The following is a 21,014-nucleotide window of genomic DNA, read 5'->3' as shown; positions in this document are numbered from 1 at the left end:
TTTATTGAATTCTGTTAACTTGAATGCAATTGTTATTTAGTTCTTATTTGGCTACATGAACTTTAGTGATCGCAATTTAACCTAAGAAATTATTTTGAATTATGAAATTTGTCTAAACATGTGAATGTTTAAATATATTATCAATTTAGCCACTTCTTGATATTTTAATATTTTATTATTCTTTTTTCTTTCTTGAAAATTTTGGAAAAATCAAATGGATTTGACAATGATTAATTACATTGTCATTGTTAGCCACTCCTTTTCAAAGTCCCCACTCCTTTTGACCTTTTCCACTAGTTAGGTTTGGAAAACATCTTTTGTAAAATATTTAAGGGTGTTCCTTTGTCATATAATTTAAAATTCATGTTTTGATAGTGTTTTTGAGTTTAATTTCTGCAACTTTTAATTAAACTCAATTTGCAATGTTTTTACTTTTTACGATTTCATATTTATTTTACCCTTAGATTTAAATACGAACTTTTTGTTCAATAATATCTCCATTGTTGGCAGTGGACAATTTTTTTCCCCTATTAACCTCTTTTTTCTCTTTTGGGGAAAGACAACAAAATTTTATGTCTCTTCGCCCAACTTTTGAGGCAATTGCCAAAAGAAAGTGGTGGCTGATACTTTCCAATCTTGGTTCTAATTTGGTGATTTGCTTTACATTTAGTTTTTCTTGGAGATGGCAATTAAATGTGGAAAGTGTGTCTTCATGATTTCTCATCAATTAAAATATACTCAAAATAAATATCTCTATTTTCTCTGTATCTAACTTTTCAACAATATTCTACTATTTTGTTTTCTAGTTCTTAAAAGTTAACTCTTTAAACACCTGTGTAACTATGATTTTTTTTGCATTCTTGTTTCAACCAACAACCAAAAAAAAAAAAAAAACTAAGCCAAGTCTTGAAACTTAAGAAGAAACGGGTTTGGACAATTAGTTTTTGTTTTTGAAATTTTGCGAAGAATTTAACTTTTTGACACAATTTTGAAAACTATAGTAAGAAATTGAGTGAAAATAATCTTAAATTTTGACAAAATTTAAGATTCTAACCATTTATATTTTGTGTTCACTATAATTTAGACTTACTATCTTCTAAATTTTCTACTATTATTTTCACACACACATATAGAAACACTTGAGTTACTAAATTAAATTCAGAGACAACAGCAAATTTTCAAAAATGGTTTTTTAGTTTTAAAACATAAGAACATAAGTGAATAGTGATAAATAAAACGTAGAAAATTATTTTCTTAAAGAAAGTATTACTTTAAAATTTTGAAAACCAATAACTAAAAAAAAAAAAAATCATATGACTAGGTTAAAATTTTCATTTTTATAGTTAATAGGTCATTTGACCTATTTGGCATATATTTTAAGTTCATATATGTACTAAGCATAAAATTGAAATCATAGACATAAAATTCAAATTAGCTTTAAATTTTACACATCTTGTCTTTTTATTTTATAAAATTAAATATATCATAAATTTATTAGATATATAATTGAAAGTATAAAACCTTATTAGACACAAAATTCAAAATTTATAGATTTATTAGAGACAAAATGAAAAGTTCACAAATTGTCATGAATCTATGGACAATCTCAAATATTAAGCTTGATATGCTAACACAGTGAATATGACAATATCAACTTCTAGTTTTTAAGCGGAATGATTCTTGTAATATTGTATGCTTTTGTTATATTTCTTTGGAGGAAAATAAAATCGTTCCTAGAATAGTAGCTTTGACTTCTTCTCAAAACTCTTATTTAATTTAGAAAGACGTTTTTTCTAATCGTATTCTTCCTTCATTCTCGATAAGATACTAAGGGAGTAAGTGGATGATATGTTTGTTGCTTTACCTAGTAAATATAGATTTAAGGTTTGCTCCCACGAGAAAAAAAAGAAGACCATACGTATGTATAGACCCTAAATTATATGAATTACAACTAAACTAAGCATAGTTCAGTCTAACATTCGACGGAATTAATTTTCTAATGTAATTTTAATATAAATGGACAAGAACTTCTTATCGTGGCCAAATAGACTACACACATAAATATCTTTGTTTGAAAGCAACGTGACAATTACATACTGAACCATTTAATCTCACTGGTTTTGTTTCGTTTTCTTTCTCAAAAGTCTCCATAGACGTTTCGATTCATGAGTGGCTGAAATGGGTCCAAGCCGTTTTTTGAGGCAATTCATGAGTGGCTGAAATGGAGCGAGCAAAGCAAGAGCTCATGGCTTGCTAGTAATGGCTACCGGCAGCCGATTTCCCTTCTTTCTTGGACCCACACGAGCTCACAACTCTTCATAATTTTACGCTCCATCCCCGCCAATGTCCCACGGTAGTTTCTACTTTATATGCACTTTTTCTGTTCGCTTTTTTCAATGTATTGTTTATTTATTATTATCTTTGATTACTACTAGCACGCGTATGGTTCTCATTGCTCGATTACGAGTGAGTCTGTGGGACACTGTTACCTTTTTACTTACCCTGCTTTTGTCTGATTCCTTCCGGACAGTTCTTTGATACGTGTTCCAAAGGAAGTTTGCAGTTTCGGATTAGTTAACAATACGTATAGCTATAAAGGGTTGCTTTAAGCTAACCCTTTTTGTTGCTAAATCTCTTGTGATTCATTTTGTTCTCAACTCAACGCAGAACGTGTTGGTTGGGTTGTTTTTTAGTTCGTGAGTTTAAGGGGATTCTTTCTCTGTTTCTCTTTGGAAACTGAATGTTTGTTTTGTTTAAGTTGTTTTGGGAAGTGGGAAGTGTTGAATCTTGAAGTTGTTTTGTTTTTTTGAAGCTGAAGAAAGGGTCTGGCTTACCTCATTGGTTGGGTAAGCTATGGCATCTTGTTTAGGAGTTGGGGTGTCATTGTTTGGAGCTTCAGTTCAAAAGAATAGGCATTCATGGGGAGTGCGAGTTAGAAGTGAAGGTGGAGCTTCAGCTGATTCAGTTTCAGCTGTGGTGAATGGAGCTTCTGTGGTTAGGGAGGAGGGAAGTTGGTCTTCAATAGATAAGGGCAATGGTTGGTTAAAGTCTAAAGCTGCGGAGAAGAAGATCAAGTTGAAAGATGATGTTCCAGAGAAGTTGGAGCCATTTTGGGATGATGGGTATGGGACTGTGACTGTTAAAGATTACTTTGATGCCGCTAAGGATTTTACTCAGCATCCTGATGGCGGTCCACCTCGCTGGTTTTGCCCTGTTGCGTCTGGATCTCCATTAAAGGGTTCTCCAATTCTTTTGTTTTTACCAGGTAATTATTTTCCACCAGTTGACAAGTTCAAAACCGAAATGGGTGTTTTGTGATTATTTATTTGAAAAACCAATTTCAATATTTAAAATATGGAATGACTAAGTATAAAAATTAGGGGAAGTGGGAAATGGTATGTCTTCACTTCTGGCTACAAATAAAAAATTATACTTTCTTCTGCGTTTTTAATTGTATTGGAATATGTACAAAAGAAAGAAACTGTTTTTAATAAAACTTTAGAGAACAAGAGCTCTTAATACATCGTTTCGAAGAATTGTAGTAAATACTTCTTGTCCTCGACAAAATGCATCCAAACAGTTCTCTGAGCTTCTATCTAATTTGGATTTAGTATTTGTAATCTGTAGGAATGGATGGCACTGGATGCGGCCTTATCTTGCATCATAAAGCTCTCGGGAAGTAAGCCATTTACTTCTGATACCGTTGAATTGATACTCCTAGAAATTTGTAATGGCTCTTTGGTGGAATGGTAAAAGAACCAAGAAAAAGAGAAAATTTAAATGCGCTTTGAACGCCAAGATACATTAGATATTTAAACTTGATCATGCTAGTATGAAAAACTGGAATCATTGTGCAGACAAGATAAATTTTCACTTTAATTTCTTGCCATTGGAAACTTAGTTGTTTGCACTTTTGTCTATCTCTCTGCACATGCACATGGCCGTCTCTATAAGCCTCACTATTAATTCAATTTATTATGCTGCTTCTCCAATTTGATTAACGTTCTTTCATTTTTATATTTAATTTAGGAATTAGGATAATGAAGTGTTTGAATTGGTGACATTTCTTTCACTCGTAAGTAAAATCAGCATCCAACAAGGTATCAATCTTCTGATGCAGGGCTTTCGAAGTTCGGTGCCTACATATTCCTGTTCAAGATCGAACGCCATTTGAAGGTTTATACATTTTTTTAGTGTCCAGAATATTTCCTTGGATACAGTTTTATGATTACTTCCAAAGTCAACTTTTTCCCCTGTTAAATTGAAACAACTTTGAGGTACAGCTATGTAGTTCACTTGTGGTCCTGGTTTCTAGTTTGGGGGAAAATTGGCAACTTACCTCACTACCGTGGACGAATGATGTGTGAAAACAATATTCCTCCTTTCCTTTCCCTGAGAAATTGAGTGGGCGAGTTCTGCTTTAGTATTGTTACGAAATCAACAACTAAGCAAGTATAATGTAAGGATCGACACATAGATATTTGTGGTTCAATAACAGTGTGTTAGCTACATCTATGGGCAAAGGGAGTACAAATATGATTAAAGAAATGTTTAGGAAACAATATGGCACCATTAGGTTAGACTCCTATACTAAGTCGTTCATAGCATCACACAATAAATTCAAATCATTCCAACTGGTATCAACTTGAATATGGTTATTCGCCAGAAAATAATGATACGAAGTCAACATTTTAGTGTACAACATTGACATAGTTAAGATTAACTGAAGATAGGTATTCTAGAATTATTAGTCTAACTTCCTGTAGTATTTAGGGAGTTCATATAGAATTGTGGCTGGACGTAAAACTTTAACTTGGTAAGGTATACATTGTCGTTACTGTTGATTAATTTTTTGACATTTCTATATAATGCTGATGAAACAGACTTGTGTTATCTGAAGGACTTGTGAAGCTTGTTGAAGAAACTATCAGGTCAGAGCATGCTTGTTCCCCAAACAAACCAATTTATTTAGTTGGGGACTCATTTGGAGGATGCTTAGCACTCGCAGTGGCTTCACGTAATCCTAAAATTGACCTTGTTCTCATTTTATCAAATCCAGGTTGGTTCCCTATTTGAAGTTTAACTTCAAGTTCATGTCGTGGTTTGGTCATGCTCTTTTCAGTAAGTCTGACAATTTTTTGTTCTTCCATTAGCTACTTCTTTTGGCCGGTCTCAATTGCAACCCCTGTTTCCGTTTTTAGGAGCTATGCCTGATGTACTACATGAAACAGTTCCTTATGTTCTTAGCTTTATTATGGGTAAGTGCTATTAATTTGTTTTTTCTTTTTTTCTCTTTTAGGTATATAAGATATATTATTGGGAATTTAGCAGCACCCATTTTGTTTTTTATATCCATCCTGCCACTCATACCACTTTTTAAATTATTATTATCTATATTTTTTTTATGGCGCCATTGGACCACTCATATTATCGTTGAAGATCAGATTTCATGATTGCTTTGTTATGGGATGATGATGAAATATTAGTCGGTAAGAAATAGTAAAAATGACCCTAATGAATCACTCAACTGATATTGTGTTTATACAATCAATCTCGAGGTTAGAGGTTCAATTTCCTATCCCATGCTTTAATACATCACTTTGCAAGAGAAAAAATAGAAATGTAGGTTTGGTGCCTTGTATATTTTGGCAATTACTGTTCGAAGGATGTGGCTCTAATCAGCTTTAGAGATTCACTAAGGAAAAGACCTCCTTCTGTTCTGGCATTATTGATCCCACCAAGTATTGAGATCGATAGAAATAGAGTGATGGAAAAATGCAGTGCCTGTGCCTAAGATATGCTGCACTTGTCACTGCTTTTTTCTCTTGCTACCTTCACAAAAAGGAACGGCAAGGGCTAAATTTGAAGGATCTAAGGTACTGAAGCTACTCTTTATTGTTCCACCATGAATCAAAACGTATCAATGAAAAGCTTTGAAGATGTTGAAACTGACGTCCTGATTTACTTTGTTAAATTGTTAGGGCGTTGGGCCCTGGGTGTTGTGAACTCTACTCTTTGTTTGGTCCAAGGAGTTTGTGGGTTTCACTACTTAAAAACATCGATCTTATATCTTATATTTTATCAACTTCTTATACTGTAGGCCCAAGAGTTTCCAACTCTCCAAACGTTACTACTCCTTACTTTTTACTATTTCACTCCTTACCCATAACACCTCAAAGTTTAGGATTTAGGGTTTAATGTTTATGTTAGCTTGGTTGTTCGCCTTCAAGGTGGGAATGGACTGATGGAGGTAGATGAATGCCCTTTTGGGTTAATTATTCCTACAGATAGCAAAATAATTATTTGAGAAGGTTAATAATTAAGGACTCGTCTTCTTTTTTTTTTTTTTTTTTTTTTGGAAGAAACCTCAAAAAAGAAAAGAGATAACCTAAATGGCAGGGGAAGAGAGTATCCCCCCTCTAAAGAGCCCTTCAATCTTAAAGAACCAAAGGAGGATAATTACACACACAAAAAGAAAAAGTTTCTATAGCACCACCGTGATGCAAAAACACTACTACCAAAACTATTGAAATTTTTCGTTTTATTTTCAGATATAACCTACAAAACGTTTGTGTTTTAAATAAGAAAATTTGGCAGACCTTTTTCTTGTGTTATTTTAGTTTCCATGAGAATATGCCATGAGTAGTTTGGTGCAGCCTAAGGATTCCTGGATTCTCTTTTAGATATTACTTTATTAGTATTTCTTAAACAATACAGGGATTTATACCTATGATTAAAATGTGAAACCATGTTTATTTCTTCTGCTACACCAGGTGAACCATTTAAAATGGCAACGGTCAATGTTGAAAGCAAACTTCCTCCAATGCAACGATTTGAAAAAGTATCACAAAATTTGACTGCTTTACTACCAAATCTTTCGGTAAGGAGGACTCAATGGTTTGTCTTTCGTGGAATCTAATTATAGTGTCAACTTTGCATTTCAAATTAATTTAGAAAATAAACCTTAATAATTAATAAACATATTATGTACCCTTTACTATCACGGAAAAGCTATATCCATCTCATTTTTCTTTCCACCTTCACAAACACGGGCAATTTCCTTCCTAGTCTGCTGTTGCTAGCATTTCTTTTCCATCTCTATCAACTTTTAAATATCTATGTCAATTAGATCACATATCAAAAATAGAAAAGTTTCTTATGGTCATGTCTGACACATTTTGCGATAAAAAATTAATATTTTTGAGGTGAACCTTTTGGTTGTAATTAAGAGTAGGAACAAAATTATATTTTTGAGCATTAGTATTTTTTTCATTTTTTCAATGTAAAGTTATGTTTCCTTCTTAAAAAAAATGAATAAAACATCAACAAACCATAACCTCTATTAATTTAAGTTGTTGAATCCAATGGTATTTAATACGATTTTATAACAAGAAGTTTCGTTTGAACCAGTCCTTTTCTTTCCAATCAAATCAAGTCACTTGTTGAGTGTTTTGCTAATCTCTATCTCCACAGGCGTGGAGGACATATGATGTGAAATCAAAATATATTTCATCTATTGAGATGAAAATGCAAAGTGTATGTATTTTAATTTGATGATGTAGTTATGTATACCCAAAAAATAAATGATCCACACACTTCTCATAACCTTGTTCACAATAACTTATTCTTACCCGACCTAGTACAACCCTGCCATCACAAAAATTGGACCCAATAACATCTTATTACCGAATTGATAGTCATAAACTCACACTTCATATCTCTTTTGATGTTTTGTAATAGTAAGGATTTGACTGGAGAAAACAAATCAATACAAGGTGAACTTATTTAATTATTTTTTTAAATTATATATTTAGTGTTTTAATTTTACTAATGCGTAAGTTGGTTTATTACAACTTCAAGCCATGCTTAGCAGGAGCTTGTCTATGAACTCCCTTACTCATTGCTATGAGCTAAGGCACTTGCAGTACTCTAAATTAACTTATTATATCTTAGGCATTGTAATTTTTGTACATGGTTGACTAATTGAGTTGAAATAAAGTTGAAAATGCCTGAAAAAGAAATTTGAGTTGAAATCTCTTCTCGTCCATTCTACTTTCAGGATTTGGCTAGCATTATACCGAAGGATACTCTTCTTTGGAAGCTGAAGCTGCTCAAATCAGCTGCTGCGTACGCTAATTCTCGACTCCATGCTGTTAATGCCGAAGTACTTGTGCTTGCTAGGTACTTACCCTGAACTGAGTGTGTGTGTGCATGATGTGAGTGGTATTTGTTCTTTTGGATGAATAACTGAAGCACTAAACTTTCTGGGAGAAAGAGGGGAAAACGATTACAAGAGCATGCAGAAATAAAACCCGCAAAAAGAGAGGGAAGCTATAAAATGGATCTCCAATCAAGTAAAACAAGATCTAACGGATAATTACATAAAGGTTCACCATCAAAGACTAGAGAGAAAAATAGAACCTTAAAAAGGACCAAATATCACTCAAAGTTCTCTCAGTGCTATGATGATTTCGTCGTTCCTCTTTCTCCAAAGGCTCCACAAAACAGCAGACAACCTGACTCGCCAAATAAACCTTTCCTTCTCGCCTTGGGAGGATAAAACAGAATGCAAATATAGATGAGTGTGAGTTGTGTGTTAAATACAACACTACAAATATCTCAAATTGCTGCTTCATTTGTTAAATTTTTTAGTTTTGTTCCCACAACATCCATTGGATTGGTTAAATGGAAACTTATCCAATATTACATGGTATGTTGTGGGACAGTGGATTAGATGGTTGTCGGATTTAGCAAGTGGCAAATTAGTCATTAAATGATATAACGTGTTTATTAGGATACTAGGGGATTTCAAATTTCCACATTTGAAAACTGAAGGAACCTTACCATTTTTATAAGATAGGTACTTCTTTTATTACTAATTAGTTTTGAGATGGAACTTTATATTATCTAATATAGTATTAGAATCCATGAATCCCAAATGTCGTTTCAAAATAAAAATTTGGATTTAATTCAAGAAGTGTAAGCCCAAATAGGCATCATCATAAAATTCAATGTTCTGGAGTTTCATAACCAGTCTAGTGTTCTTAAAATTAATTAGAATTTGTTATGCATTTCAGTGGCAAGGATAACATGGTTCCAAGTGGGGATGAATCCCGACGACTTCGAAAATCATTGCAAAATTGTACAGTTCGCTATTTCAAGGAAAATGGACACACCTTATTATTGGTACGTACTATGGTAGATAATACTATGATGCTTTGCTGGTAGAAACATAGTCTGATTTATAAGAAAAATCCTCATTCATGCTAGGAAATTATCAAAACTGCATTATACTCTCCAATTATTAAGAATGAATAGTGCTGCTTGGCTGGAATTCAGTGTTTCAAATTTGGGTTCCTTTTCCAAGGACTCAAAGTCCAACACTCTTCAACTTCTCATTGGGCTTTCCTTTACTCCAAAAGCTCAATTACTTTGGTCTAGTACAGTGAAATCTTGTATCTTCGGAATGCTTAGAAATTGTGGTTTGATTGGTTTGAGTAGGCTATACTAAAAGCTTGGAAGTGTTGCCATCTGATACTATTTTTAAGTCATCAATTGACCTAAAAGCTTAAGCTTATGGTTATGGGTGAAAGCAAATTTAATATAATATCTAACATTTTCTGCTTCTTTCTTTCGTGATGTTTGGTCGAATTCGGAAGTATTTGTTTCCGGTTAGTTTTGACTCGTGTTTTTAGTTTTTTATCTTTCGTTTTACTTTTTCCATTTAGATTATTTACTCTTTCATTACTTAAAAGAAAAATATTCTCCTGTTTTTTTGTTTTTAGAAAACAGAAATTTATTTGTTTATCTAATATTCTAATGCTTTAATATTCCTGTATCTCATTCAAAATAAGTAAAATATTTTTGCTTCTGATTAATGAAATACTGTTACGAGAGCTCCACCATGCCTGTAACACTCTTTTCTTTCTCTGCCTCAAGTAAAACCATATGACTTGTCAGCATGATATCATGTAACAGGAAGATGGTATTGGTTTACTGACAGTAATTAGAGGCGCTCAGAAGTACCGCCGATCAAGAAAGCATGATGCTGTTTTGGATTATCTTCCACCCAGTTTAGCAGAGTACAATTATGCTTTTACTCAAGTGACTGGGTAATTTTTACATCAGTTAGTGATTATTTCTTTCCCGCTCTTGGTAGTTGCCTTAGGCTTAAATTGTGTGCTTGAACATTGATCAAATTATATTTATGTAATGTAGTGTATGTTAAATTACCAACTCCGGCAACTCAAAAATTAAACTTATCACATACGGTAAATTTAATCTTTTAATCTATACTTTTCCACACCTGCAGACTCAAACATTTATGGAAGACCCAGCTGCCAACTAGTAGAATCCAATATTAATTGGAAATAAAATTACAGGAGTTTGAATACAATTTTTCCTACTCTTATACCTCCTTAACTTTGGTAGAATAGAAAATATATCAAGACTCATTACAACATAAGGAAAAAAATACAAAGACAATAAAGACCAAATATAGCCAACTAGTATTTATAAATATTAGAAACTCCAACAATGTATTTGTACAAATTGACCATATCAAGTTACATTTTTTTGGAACATTGAATATTTATTGTTCATCTCTTTTTTCTTTTTTTTTTTCGTGTGTGTGTGTGTTCATTTCTTTATTGACAAACCAAAATTTTCATAACAAAAAAAAAAAAATAACAATAACAATAATAATAATAATAAAAAAGAATCACCTTTCAGATGGACAATAATACACTTGAAGCTTATTGGTAACAGTACGATTATCTAGGCTATTGTGATAGGTTCCCTCAATATCTGATTCTGGGCTTTGCCACACCATGCATGAATCAACCTATTTAAGTTTATCCTCACATTTACGTCTGTAGGCAGAAAGTTAGAAAACTACTAAAAGCTATTCTACATATGGCAGACTATTTCATTTTCTCACTGGTTCTACAATGTTCTCAACTTTGGGAGATGGAACTGTAGTGAAAGGTCTTTCTGGAGTTCCTAATGAAGGTCCTGTGTTGCTAGTAGGTTATCACAACTTATTAGGATTGGAGCTAACTCCTTTAGTTGAAGGATTCTTGAGAGAGAAGGGTATTGTGGTTCGTGGAGTAGCACATCCAGAGTTGTTCTTGGGAAACCTCGAGTCTGAATCTCCTGAAGTATCTTTGATTGACTGGGTGAAAGTATTTGGTGCAGTTCCTGTCACTGCTAACAATCTATACAAATTGTTATCACAAAAGGCACACGTTCTTCTCTATCCTGGGGGTGCACGCGAGGCTCTTCACTACAAGGTACTTCAAGCTCCTAAGTTCCATCACCTCAAAAGAAAAAGGAAAAAAGGAATTGCAGTTCATTAGATATCAACAACTGATGGTTGAGATTAAGGGTTTCCCATATTCATTCATTTTTTCTCTGAAAACTTACAGGGTGAAGAATATAAGTTGTTCTGGCCAAATCAACAAGAATTTGTGAGAATGGCTGCTCGTTTTGGGGCTACAATTGTACCATTTGGTGCTGTTGGAGAAGACGACATAGCACAAGTAAGTTCGATACTCTATCCTTTGATTTATGGTGTTCACTCACCATTTGGTAGCTTTAGCATAAGAAGTTTTGATAGGAGTAGACCCTAATCTTGAGACGAGGAGTAAAAAAACAATTCGAAAACAGTATTACAATATAGAAAAAAGAAACTTAGAATTCTCAAGCACTTTGAGAGGATTGGCCACTTGGACTCTCCCAAAATAACTGCAATCCAAATTCTATCTGTTTTGACCCCCACATATACCCACTCCATTTGTTTATTTTTTTTTAACCTACTCCTTTTAGCTAATGTCTCATGATAAGCTATGTCCCTTATGATCCTAATTCCAATTCATATTTTCCGACTAAGCCTTTTTTTCATTTTTAAATTCAATTGGAAGGTCCTTTATTCTTTAATTTCTGTTGGGAGGGTCCTCTTGTTCCTTGTCTTTAGGTTGTTCTCTTTTGTTCTATGAATATACACGTTTCTTATAAAAAAAAAAATCAATAATATACAGGGATGGAGATTTAAATATCTAACTTTTTGGTTAAGAATATAATGCCAACCATTTGAGTTTGAACTATGCTCAAGTTAGCTTCCTTGCTAAAACTTTTAATGAGTTTCCCTAGATCTGTAGGTTGAGAATTTAGAGAACTGGATTTAACAAGCCATCAAGCCCTATAACTTGAGTTTGTAAAACAACTAACCAAATATCGTAAATTCTCACCCAACCCCCTCATCCCAAACAAGGAGCCAAATGGGCCCTGAGAGTTTGGGGATGATAACCCAAGGGTGCCTTTCAGAGACATGCATATTTTTCTTGTTTGATCCTTATCGGTTGAAGGGCAATGCAGTGGTGTTGAGTCATCTTGGTGTCCAGAAGGGGATCGTGGTCTTCTCTATCATAGAAAAATGAAGGAAGAATTTGAAGTTTCATGGAAATTTTAGAGGGAATGCAATTTTCTGTTTAGTAAATGAGTGTGCTGAAAACCTGACACTTTCAGTTTCTCGTTAAAAAAATAATAAATAAATAAATTGTTAAACTTGTTTAATTAGACAAACATTGGCGCAACCTTGTCTATATCTTCATGCTTGAAAAAAAAATCATATTGTTATCACTTCCTTCCGGTTATTATTATCATCTTCATCTAATATCCATTTGCAGATGCTCTTAGATTATAATGACCTGATAAAGATTCCTATGGTTAGTGACTACATCAGAGAGGCAAATCAGAATTCTGCTAAAGTGAGGTAACTGTTCTTCATCCACATGGTGTATGATTTACCTATTATTTATGTACATTATGTCTTGTCATCTCCACAAGCCCGTTCTCTCCTCTATTTGTATACTTTAGTCTATCAATAATTTCCCCCCTTTAAGAAAAGTTCTTGTTTTCAAAAAACAAAAAAGGTTTTTGAAGTTCATTTTTCTTTCTGGGTGTCGAATATGCTGTGAATTTTAGGGATGCAGACAAAGGAGAGGTGGGTAGCCAGAATCTTTTCCCGCCTCTGCTCTTTCCCAAGATACCCGGCCGTTTCTATTACCTGTTTGGTAAGCCAATAGTAACAAAAGGAAGAGAGGAAATCCTGAAGGACAAGAATAATGCAAACCAATTGTATGATCAGGTTAAATCTGAAGTTGAACATATTTTAGCTTACTTGATTAAGAAGCGGAAAGAGGATCCATATCGAAACTTTATCGACAGAACAGTGTATAAAGCCATTTATTCCTCTCAACATGAAGTTCCTACATTTGACCTATGAGAAATTATTCTTTTAAGTTTAAGGTGATGCTTGGACTCTTATTAGTAACAAGTTACTGTCTTTTTCTTTCTGTAAAGTTTGAACGTTCCTTTCCAATAAAAATAAATTTTATAGTGGTAGTTGTGCTTATGTATGTTGATATTGCAGTTGGATACAATCATTTTATTCAAGATTGAAGAACCTTCGGAGGTTTGCTTTCAAATATTTCTATCCGAATATGTCAAGTCGTGATCTAGAAGGAGGACATCAACTGGTACGAATTATGAGCTTGAATTTGGCTTTGTTTTCTCCCATTCTAGCTTTAGGTGCCTGTATTATAAACAATTAGGAATACAAAGAAAGTCCAAACTCTGATTAAACCACACAAAAAAGGTTACCTTGTAAATTTTAGCTTATTTGGTTACCCATTTTTTCTAATAGATACATAGCTATTGGAAGCTTTCCTGTCTTCTGGATTTTTATATTTAGACTTCGGATGAATTCAACGAAGGAATTGTTATTGGCCTTGTGATATCAAAAACTCCTAGAATTAGGGGGCTGTTTGGTGATTGACAGGGGATGTAATTCAAAATTCATGTTTGGATTGGATGTTTTTTGTCCGATTTGTAATGTAAAATTATTTCGTTCCGACAGTTTTCAATCCAACCACTTTTTTTACTATTTTCATGCTTGTTGATCTCATTTTTGTTTCTTCTTCGATTACTCACGCTTTCCTAACACTTTTCTAATTTTCAGTAATTCTAATTATATTTCAGCTCTCTAAACATGTCATTTGTATGCGACTCCTTTTTTTCTCTATGCTCTTTAGAAACATCAACCTCACCTTTGTTTTGTTATATGTGTCAAACTTTGCATTGCTTTACGTATTTATTCTCGAATCTATTTACAATATTGATAGAAATTTAATCATGAACTGTTGAATCTTTTGCATCTCAACAAGTTCAAATGGTTGGACTGAAATCTAAAGAGCAAAGGTGTTAAATTTAAGCTATTTCTCTAATCTTTTTAGGATTGTACCAACCCACCATCTTCGTACTGTCAAATTGATGAGAAGAATTGTTAGTGTTAATATCTGTTAAAGTTGTTAATTTAGATCCATCGGTATTTAATCAGTACTTTATAACTAATTAGATAAGTATTTCAAGACCATAAACAACCACTTTTAGTGTTATATAGAAGCTTTTGAAATATTTTGGAATCATATTTCAAAATATAATATTTATTCTTTTGGAGTGCTCTTTTAACCCTGGATGGACTTTCATTGCTTGGTCATGGATTTGACATAGTACTTCTCTTCCACTACATCACCTATTAAAGTGGAACAGATGACTTATTCATGAAAGTCAATCCATAAATTATTATTCATAATAATTGAGGAAGGAATGTTGAGTTTTATTGCCATGTTAAACCACCCCTAGGCCTAAATCCAAAAATTTTGTTATATATACTCAATATGATATTACTAATTTTAATATTAATCTTAGAGATTACTTGTTGAAGCTACCAATAAACCCATTTGAACAAGAAACTTATGATATGTTTAATGTTTTTTTTTTAAGAAAAATCAAGATGATTCATTGATTAAATGAAAATAATACTCAAAAGATATAATAGAACAAAGTATAGCAATTACAACCATCATGACTAAATAAGACCAAAAGGAGAAGACAACTCTGCTCCATCTCTAACTAAAAATCCAAATAGCAACTAATCTTGAAAGGCTTTGATAGGTTTGATGTTTCACAACTTGACTCGGATAGGTTATGAATACAACTTATTTAATCTCTCAACACTTTGTCTGATAAGTTTGAATGTTGAACTTTTACAACGATTGAAAGTTTAAAGATATAATTGTAACTACCGTCGTGCTTTAAGAATGATTCATATAATTTGCTAAAAGAAATAGTAGTTTGTAAATAGAGTTTGATTTCTTTCCCCTAAAAATGCAAAATATTTACTTGGTAGTTACATATGTACAATCTAATAGTACTAATAAGCCCTCTCTACCTAACTAAAAGTTTCAACCACCTTTAGGCTCTATTCAAACTAGAAGTTCAATATATAATCCATCATAAGCCAAAATAGATTGAATATATTTAATCTCTTATATGTATACTCAATTATTAATTTGATTCAAGAAGTTCAATGCATAATCTACAATATCAATTGGAGAAAAAATGACACTGCAAGAGTTCGAATACACAACCAAAGCAAGTTTATAATATAAATTAATGATAATTTTCTTGTTATAATGTGATACTACATTCTTAAACACCACAATATACCCAGAAGATTAGAATGTATCTAGAACAGTGTAAAATTGATAAGATTAGTATGAAATTCTTTTTCTAGTTAATTAATTAATTAATTTATTTTAGTTTTCCTTCTTGCACTTCTTAATAATAGATCAAAAGAATAATCTATGACTTAGCTAGTCAATTTTATTCTATGCTTAGTGCAAGTGTCAAAATTCAGAAGAAACCCAGATTTTAAGAGAATATGATTCTTTATCATTTATTTTAGTGGAGGGAATTGATCCCCAAAATGGATAGTTGTTGTTAGAGGTAGCAGTGTTTCCATAAACAAAAAATATCTATAAAGTTATAAACACATTTATCTTGAAATTATCTGTTTATTTGAGAATCATTTCTATGTTCATTTGGTAGAAATGATTTATATAAAACTGATTTTTCCATCTACGATGAAAAAGATTATTTTCGTAGTTCTTATGGTTATGTTATTTGCTCCAGTTGTTTTTTAGTTTTGCAACATATGAGATGGAAAAATGACTAAAAAGGTTGAGTTTTGTTTGAGTTGAATTGAAGTATCGATATGATTTACTTTGTCGTAATTTATTTATGATTTAACATAATATCACAATGGAAATTCTTTTGTTCAAACTTATATAACAAACTTCCTTGTTGGACCCTCTATAAATATTTTGAACCTACTAACGGGTGGAGTGTTAAAGTATTGATATAGTTTAATTTACGGTAACCTATCAAGTTCAACTTCTGGCTTCTTCGGTATTATGACATATTAAGCATGCCAAATGTATTGTTAGTTTTAGGATAATAGATAAGTTTTGGTATTTTCAAAGGGTTGAAACATTGAATACTTTTGGGTTTTGAGTCAATAACGTTTTACTTTTAAATTTTGACCAATAATCATGATGTCTTTACTTATGAAAGATCTTTCTAACTTTCAAATGACCATTTGGGACAAAAATTATCTAGAACTATAATAATCATTATTTACTATTTAAAAGTCTTCAATTAACTACAATAAATACTATTTCAAAACTCTTGATTTAATACCGTTTTTATTATTTGACAGAATATTTACTACTTACTTATCAAACTAAAATATTCTACACACCAAACATATACTATTATAATCCAAACTAAAATAATCTACATCTCGAATACAAACTATTCTAATCAAACTATAATAATCTAGGATTATAATAACTCACTCCTTGTCCAAACCACCATTTAAATAGTATGGAACTATATTTATCATCTCATCAAAAACAAAATAGAATATCTAATACTTAATTGAACAAGTATCAGTCCAACCCTCCAAAATAACATAAACTAAACGGTTAACTTTGTTAGAATTTCACACCATTAGAACCAAAAAACTTAAGCTTTATAAGTTATAATAAATTTCGTTTTAGTTCATAAGTAAAAATTTGAATTTCTAACTTCTTGGTCGATGAAACCATTGTTGGTTGACTACGTGGTAAATAAAAGATTTGAGTTTGATAATGGTGTTAAGGAAGAATGAGTTCAATCCATGATGGTGACTTGACTACAAAAGATTATTTGATATTCTATGACTTCTTTTGACAATGAAATGTTGAATGGTCAATGGATTATCCCACGAGATTAGTCGAAAAGTGTGTGTTAGCCATTAGTTGCTTGCTAAAACAGTTGGTTTTTAACTTATCAGTTCAACTAAAACTAGATTCCTTTCTTATCCTCTGGTCAATTCAAGAATTTTACATGGAATTTCAAGGCTACACCGAAGGAAACATGAGCATTAAGAATAAAAATGTAGCTAGATTGAATTGGCCTGTTTGAAGTTCCTATATAAACCATTTAGTACTAGAGAGAAAAGCCACAAGATCTCTAAGGCATAAAGAGTGAACATATCACACACTCATTTAGGCTATGGCTGATTTTCGATACGGTTTCTTCGTTCGCCCGGACAACAAGAAGATCGAATCAAATCCTGAAGAAAAGAGCAGAGCAGGCCATATCTCTAACCCCAAATCCAAGCCACCTAATCTTGATGTCGGAGGAAGGCAACGACCTACTGCCATTCTTCCCCGAACGAGGTATGTTACGCCGATCGAGAAACATACTGAAGAAGTTCATACTAAGAAGTATGAACCAATGAAGAATTCTGATAAAGGGACTTTGGATTCAAACCTTGCTATAAACCAGCGTATAGAATTCAATAAACTCTTAGCCAAAGCACAAGAGGAAGTAAGGCTGCCAAAGTATGAAATGAGATTATTAAGTGAACCAATGAATGATATTGGGAAGGCTATAGAGTGTTTGAAAGAAGCTGTGAATCTTGACTGTAGCAAAAATAATGCTTGTTCTGCATCATATCATCATAAAGATAGTTGCACAAAAACTATTGACAGCAAAGAAGCAGCAAGGCGATACGGGACATTCGGGGCACTGGGTCGGGTATCGAGTGCGAATGAAGCAACCATTAACTGCAAAGAGGCTGCTAGGAAGTATAATGGTGCAGAAGTGTGAAACTAAGTGAAAGAGGTTGTACTTTTGTCATGGATGTTTGTGATGATATACTAAGTTTGCAACTGAGTCAAGTCAAAGGTGATATCTTGCTTTTGTTTTATGCAAGTGAAAGGTGAAATGGTACACTCTTTGGAGTTTATAATTACACCCTTTTATATATAATAAAGGAAACTAAAAGTTACCATAGCCAATTGGGGATGGAAGTTGAGGATTAAGAAGGTACTGAAGAAGAGAGAAAAAAATAGATATAAAATAAATGTAAATAAATGGTTTTCATTTATATTTAAGGGTTAGAATACTAAATACAAATTTGAGACTTCAAAGGTGTGAAACGAGGGATAAGCTAAATAATTGTTCCTATTCATATTCATATACTTACAATAGTTGATAAATATATTTTCAACTTTTTTGGAAAAATAATTAAAATATTGTTGCTATGAAGAATATTATTGAAAACAAAATACTGAAGTTAATTTCAATATCTAGATTAATTGTTAATGTCAAAACCTATAGTTTAAATTTGTCCTTTTATATATATATATATATATATATATATATATATAAGAATTATAGTTTTCTTGGTTGGAAACACAAGAAAATAAAAGAAAATTATTAAAAGTAATTTGATTGCCTTTTTCTAGTTTTGCTCGATTTAAGCCTTTTTTTTCTTTTAAATCTCGAAATGTCTATAAATTAGTTAGGTTATGTTCGTGTTTATACTTTATAATGTTGTCGATTACAATTCCTTAAAAAAAATTGTTATACATTTAATTATTGACCTTGAAAACACTAATTTTTGCGATTGTTTTTTTACCTAAATTTTATACCCTACCAATGTATAGAATGACCGTTAGAAATAAGAAGGATTCAATGGAAGTAACAACATGTTTTAAATAAACCATGGTCTAGATACTCATGAGCTTAGTGTAGCTTAAATGTTCGACCCATGGTTCAACCGTGACTTAAAATTGAGTAAGACACAAAACATTCAAGGCCACATTGTTATCTCAAACATACTCATCCCTTAGTTAGGTCAATCTAATCCAATCCACTTTTATCCAATGAACAAGGCCCATAGGTTGGGTTGTAGGGTTTATGGGCCTATGTTTAAGTGGTTGCACTGATCCAATGATGAGTTGACTCATACTTTCGTCATTTATTTGAGATAAGTTATTTGACAGCCTCAAATTATGACTATAATAACCGTATCCTCGTAAAGTAAATCCAATATTTAAATTCAAATATTGAAATTTGCAAAATGCACAACTTACAGTCACATTTTAATGGTTGTAAGAGTAGGTCACAACCACCATGCTACAACCTTACCTTATTTAAAGTAGAGCATTATTTAATATATATTGTATTCTGACACTTCAAAATTAATATTAAAATACGAAAACAGATAATGTGAGGGAGAGCACGTGCTCCTGCTGGCTTCTACGTAAATTCGTTGGTGTTTACTACAATTATTACTATTTGACATTCATCATTTTTATCATTTACACATTGTTTACTATTTCCTTATCGAACTAAAATAGTTTACACACTAAACATATATCATTATAAATCATATGAAGGACTCTCACATTGACATCGTCTTCTCAACCCTTGAACTTTCAACGTGGAGCAAAACAAACCCTCTCTCAAGGGTGAATTTGCTTTGTACTATGAGTGTAGGTCATTCTGCACATAGGCAATGTATCTCATTAATTGATTCTTCAACAAATTTTCTTTATAAAAAAAAAAAAGTGTAATGCAATGTGAAGAAGGTACATCTAAAAATACGTTAAAGATATATGATACATTTTAAATAAATGAATAGTTGCAAATGTAGCAATTATATTCAAAATAATTAAGTATATAACAATATTTTTAAAAAATTGCAAATATAGCAAAATTTGTCAAAATTTGTCAAAATATATAAATGATAGGAGTCTATCACTGATAAACTATGTAGCAAATGTTGGTCTATCACTAATAAACCATAGGAGTCTATCAACGATAGAAACCCATCGCTGATAGATTTTGCTATATTTACAATTTTTTAAAAATATTGCTACATAGTTAATAATTATTCTAAAAAATTGCTATCCATTCTAATTACCCTTAAATAAATGTGTTATTTGTTTTATTAAAAATTATATTTATTTGAGCTCTTAGTACCATGTATATTTTCTTTTTCATCTTCCATATTGGTCGGTTTTGTTTTCATTTTTCGTATTTATCGCCCATCTTTTTTGTATCAATACGACTAAACTCTCCATTATGTTTTATTTAAATGCACTTATGAAATTTTAGAGTTTTAATCGATATACGAAGGTAACTTTATTAAGGGGCCAGCGGACGCACGTGTCCTCTCACATTGTCGGTTTTTGTATTTTGATATTAATTTTGAAGTTTCAAATTACAATATATACTAAACAATGCTCTATTTTTTTATAATATGTGGTTGTTGTGCCCCCGCCCTTACAACCAATAGGTTGTGGGTCCAAATCAAATTTATGGATCAACCACTATTGATACACATATGAAAGTTGAAGATTATATCACTTTAAATGTTGAATGCTCAAGTGTGTCGACCACAAAGGGATTAGACAAATATATACTTTTATTGAAAACAAATTCAAAAAATATGACTATTTTCTCTAATGGTGGGAGTTAGATTTTTTTTCACAAAACGGATCAGAACCAACCATAGTCGGTTTAGTATAGTGTCAAATCGACCTCAACATATCGATGAGTAAGGGTCAATCGAGTCAGTTTACCACTTAAAAATAACTTTTGAAAATTCTCAATTTGAAACTTTCTGAAATCAACTCCAACCGATCCCTCTCGTTTTCCAACCAAACCGTCAAGTCGGTTTTTCAATCTATCATACCCACTCTTACATAACAAAACATCGATACAAATCTTAATCGCTCATTATTTTTTAAAAGGAACACTTAGAAAACATC

At 32.2% G+C, this 21,014-nt stretch overlaps 1 protein-coding gene and 1 long non-coding RNA gene across 4 annotated transcripts; one reads left to right on the top strand and one right to left on the bottom strand.

The window, feature by feature from the left end:
• Window positions 1-2,514: 2,514 nt before the first annotated feature.
• Window positions 2,515-13,945, top strand: LOC103495788 (phytyl ester synthase 1, chloroplastic). 3 transcript variants are annotated; one of them, XM_051084784.1, is made up of 14 exons: window positions 2,515-3,265; window positions 3,628-3,679; window positions 4,121-4,176; window positions 4,901-5,059; window positions 5,154-5,258; window positions 6,774-6,880; window positions 8,060-8,181; window positions 9,078-9,186; window positions 9,979-10,112; window positions 10,922-11,291; window positions 11,427-11,540; window positions 12,687-12,772; window positions 13,433-13,538; window positions 13,706-13,945. In XM_051084784.1, exons 1-14 carry the CDS (start codon window positions 2,854-2,856, stop codon window positions 13,751-13,753), a joined length of 1,980 nt encoding a protein of 659 aa, XP_050940741.1. In that variant the 5' UTR covers window positions 2,515-2,853; the 3' UTR covers window positions 13,754-13,945. The 3 variants fall into 3 exon arrangements, with proteins under 3 accessions (XP_050940741.1, XP_050940740.1, XP_008455677.1); XM_008457455.3 differs by lacking the exon at window positions 13,706-13,945 and adding an exon at window positions 12,985-13,308 and having other exon boundaries at window positions 2,527-3,265; XM_051084783.1 differs by having other exon boundaries at window positions 2,520-3,265; window positions 13,433-13,945.
• On the bottom strand, window positions 7,926-8,696 carry LOC127149425 (uncharacterized). The gene is made up of 2 exons (XR_007820998.1): window positions 8,422-8,696; window positions 7,926-8,264 (listed from the first exon to the last, which is right to left on the bottom strand). It is a non-coding gene; the product is annotated as an uncharacterized LOC127149425 (long non-coding RNA).
• Window positions 13,946-21,014: the final 7,069 nt, after the last annotated feature.

Source organism: Cucumis melo, chromosome 5 (genome assembly GCF_025177605.1).
Source record: "Cucumis melo cultivar AY chromosome 5, USDA_Cmelo_AY_1.0, whole genome shotgun sequence".
Lineage (NCBI taxonomy): Eukaryota > Viridiplantae > Streptophyta > Magnoliopsida > Cucurbitales > Cucurbitaceae > Cucumis > Cucumis melo.
The sequence above is the reverse complement of the archived record's forward strand: the minus strand, read 5'-3'. Positions and strand labels throughout refer to the sequence as shown.

Coding starts and splice junctions, on each gene's coding strand:
- LOC103495788 (XM_008457455.3), top strand. CDS start 2,854: ATGGCATCTTGTTTAGGAGTTGGGGTGTCATTGTTTGGAGCTTCAGTT. Junction 3,266..3,627: donor AATTCTTTTGTTTTTACCAG/GTAATTATTTTC, acceptor TGTAATCTGTAG/GAATGGATGGCACTGGATGC. Junction 10,113..10,921: donor GCTTTTACTCAAGTGACTGG/GTAATTTTTACA, acceptor TACATATGGCAG/ACTATTTCATTTTCTCACTG.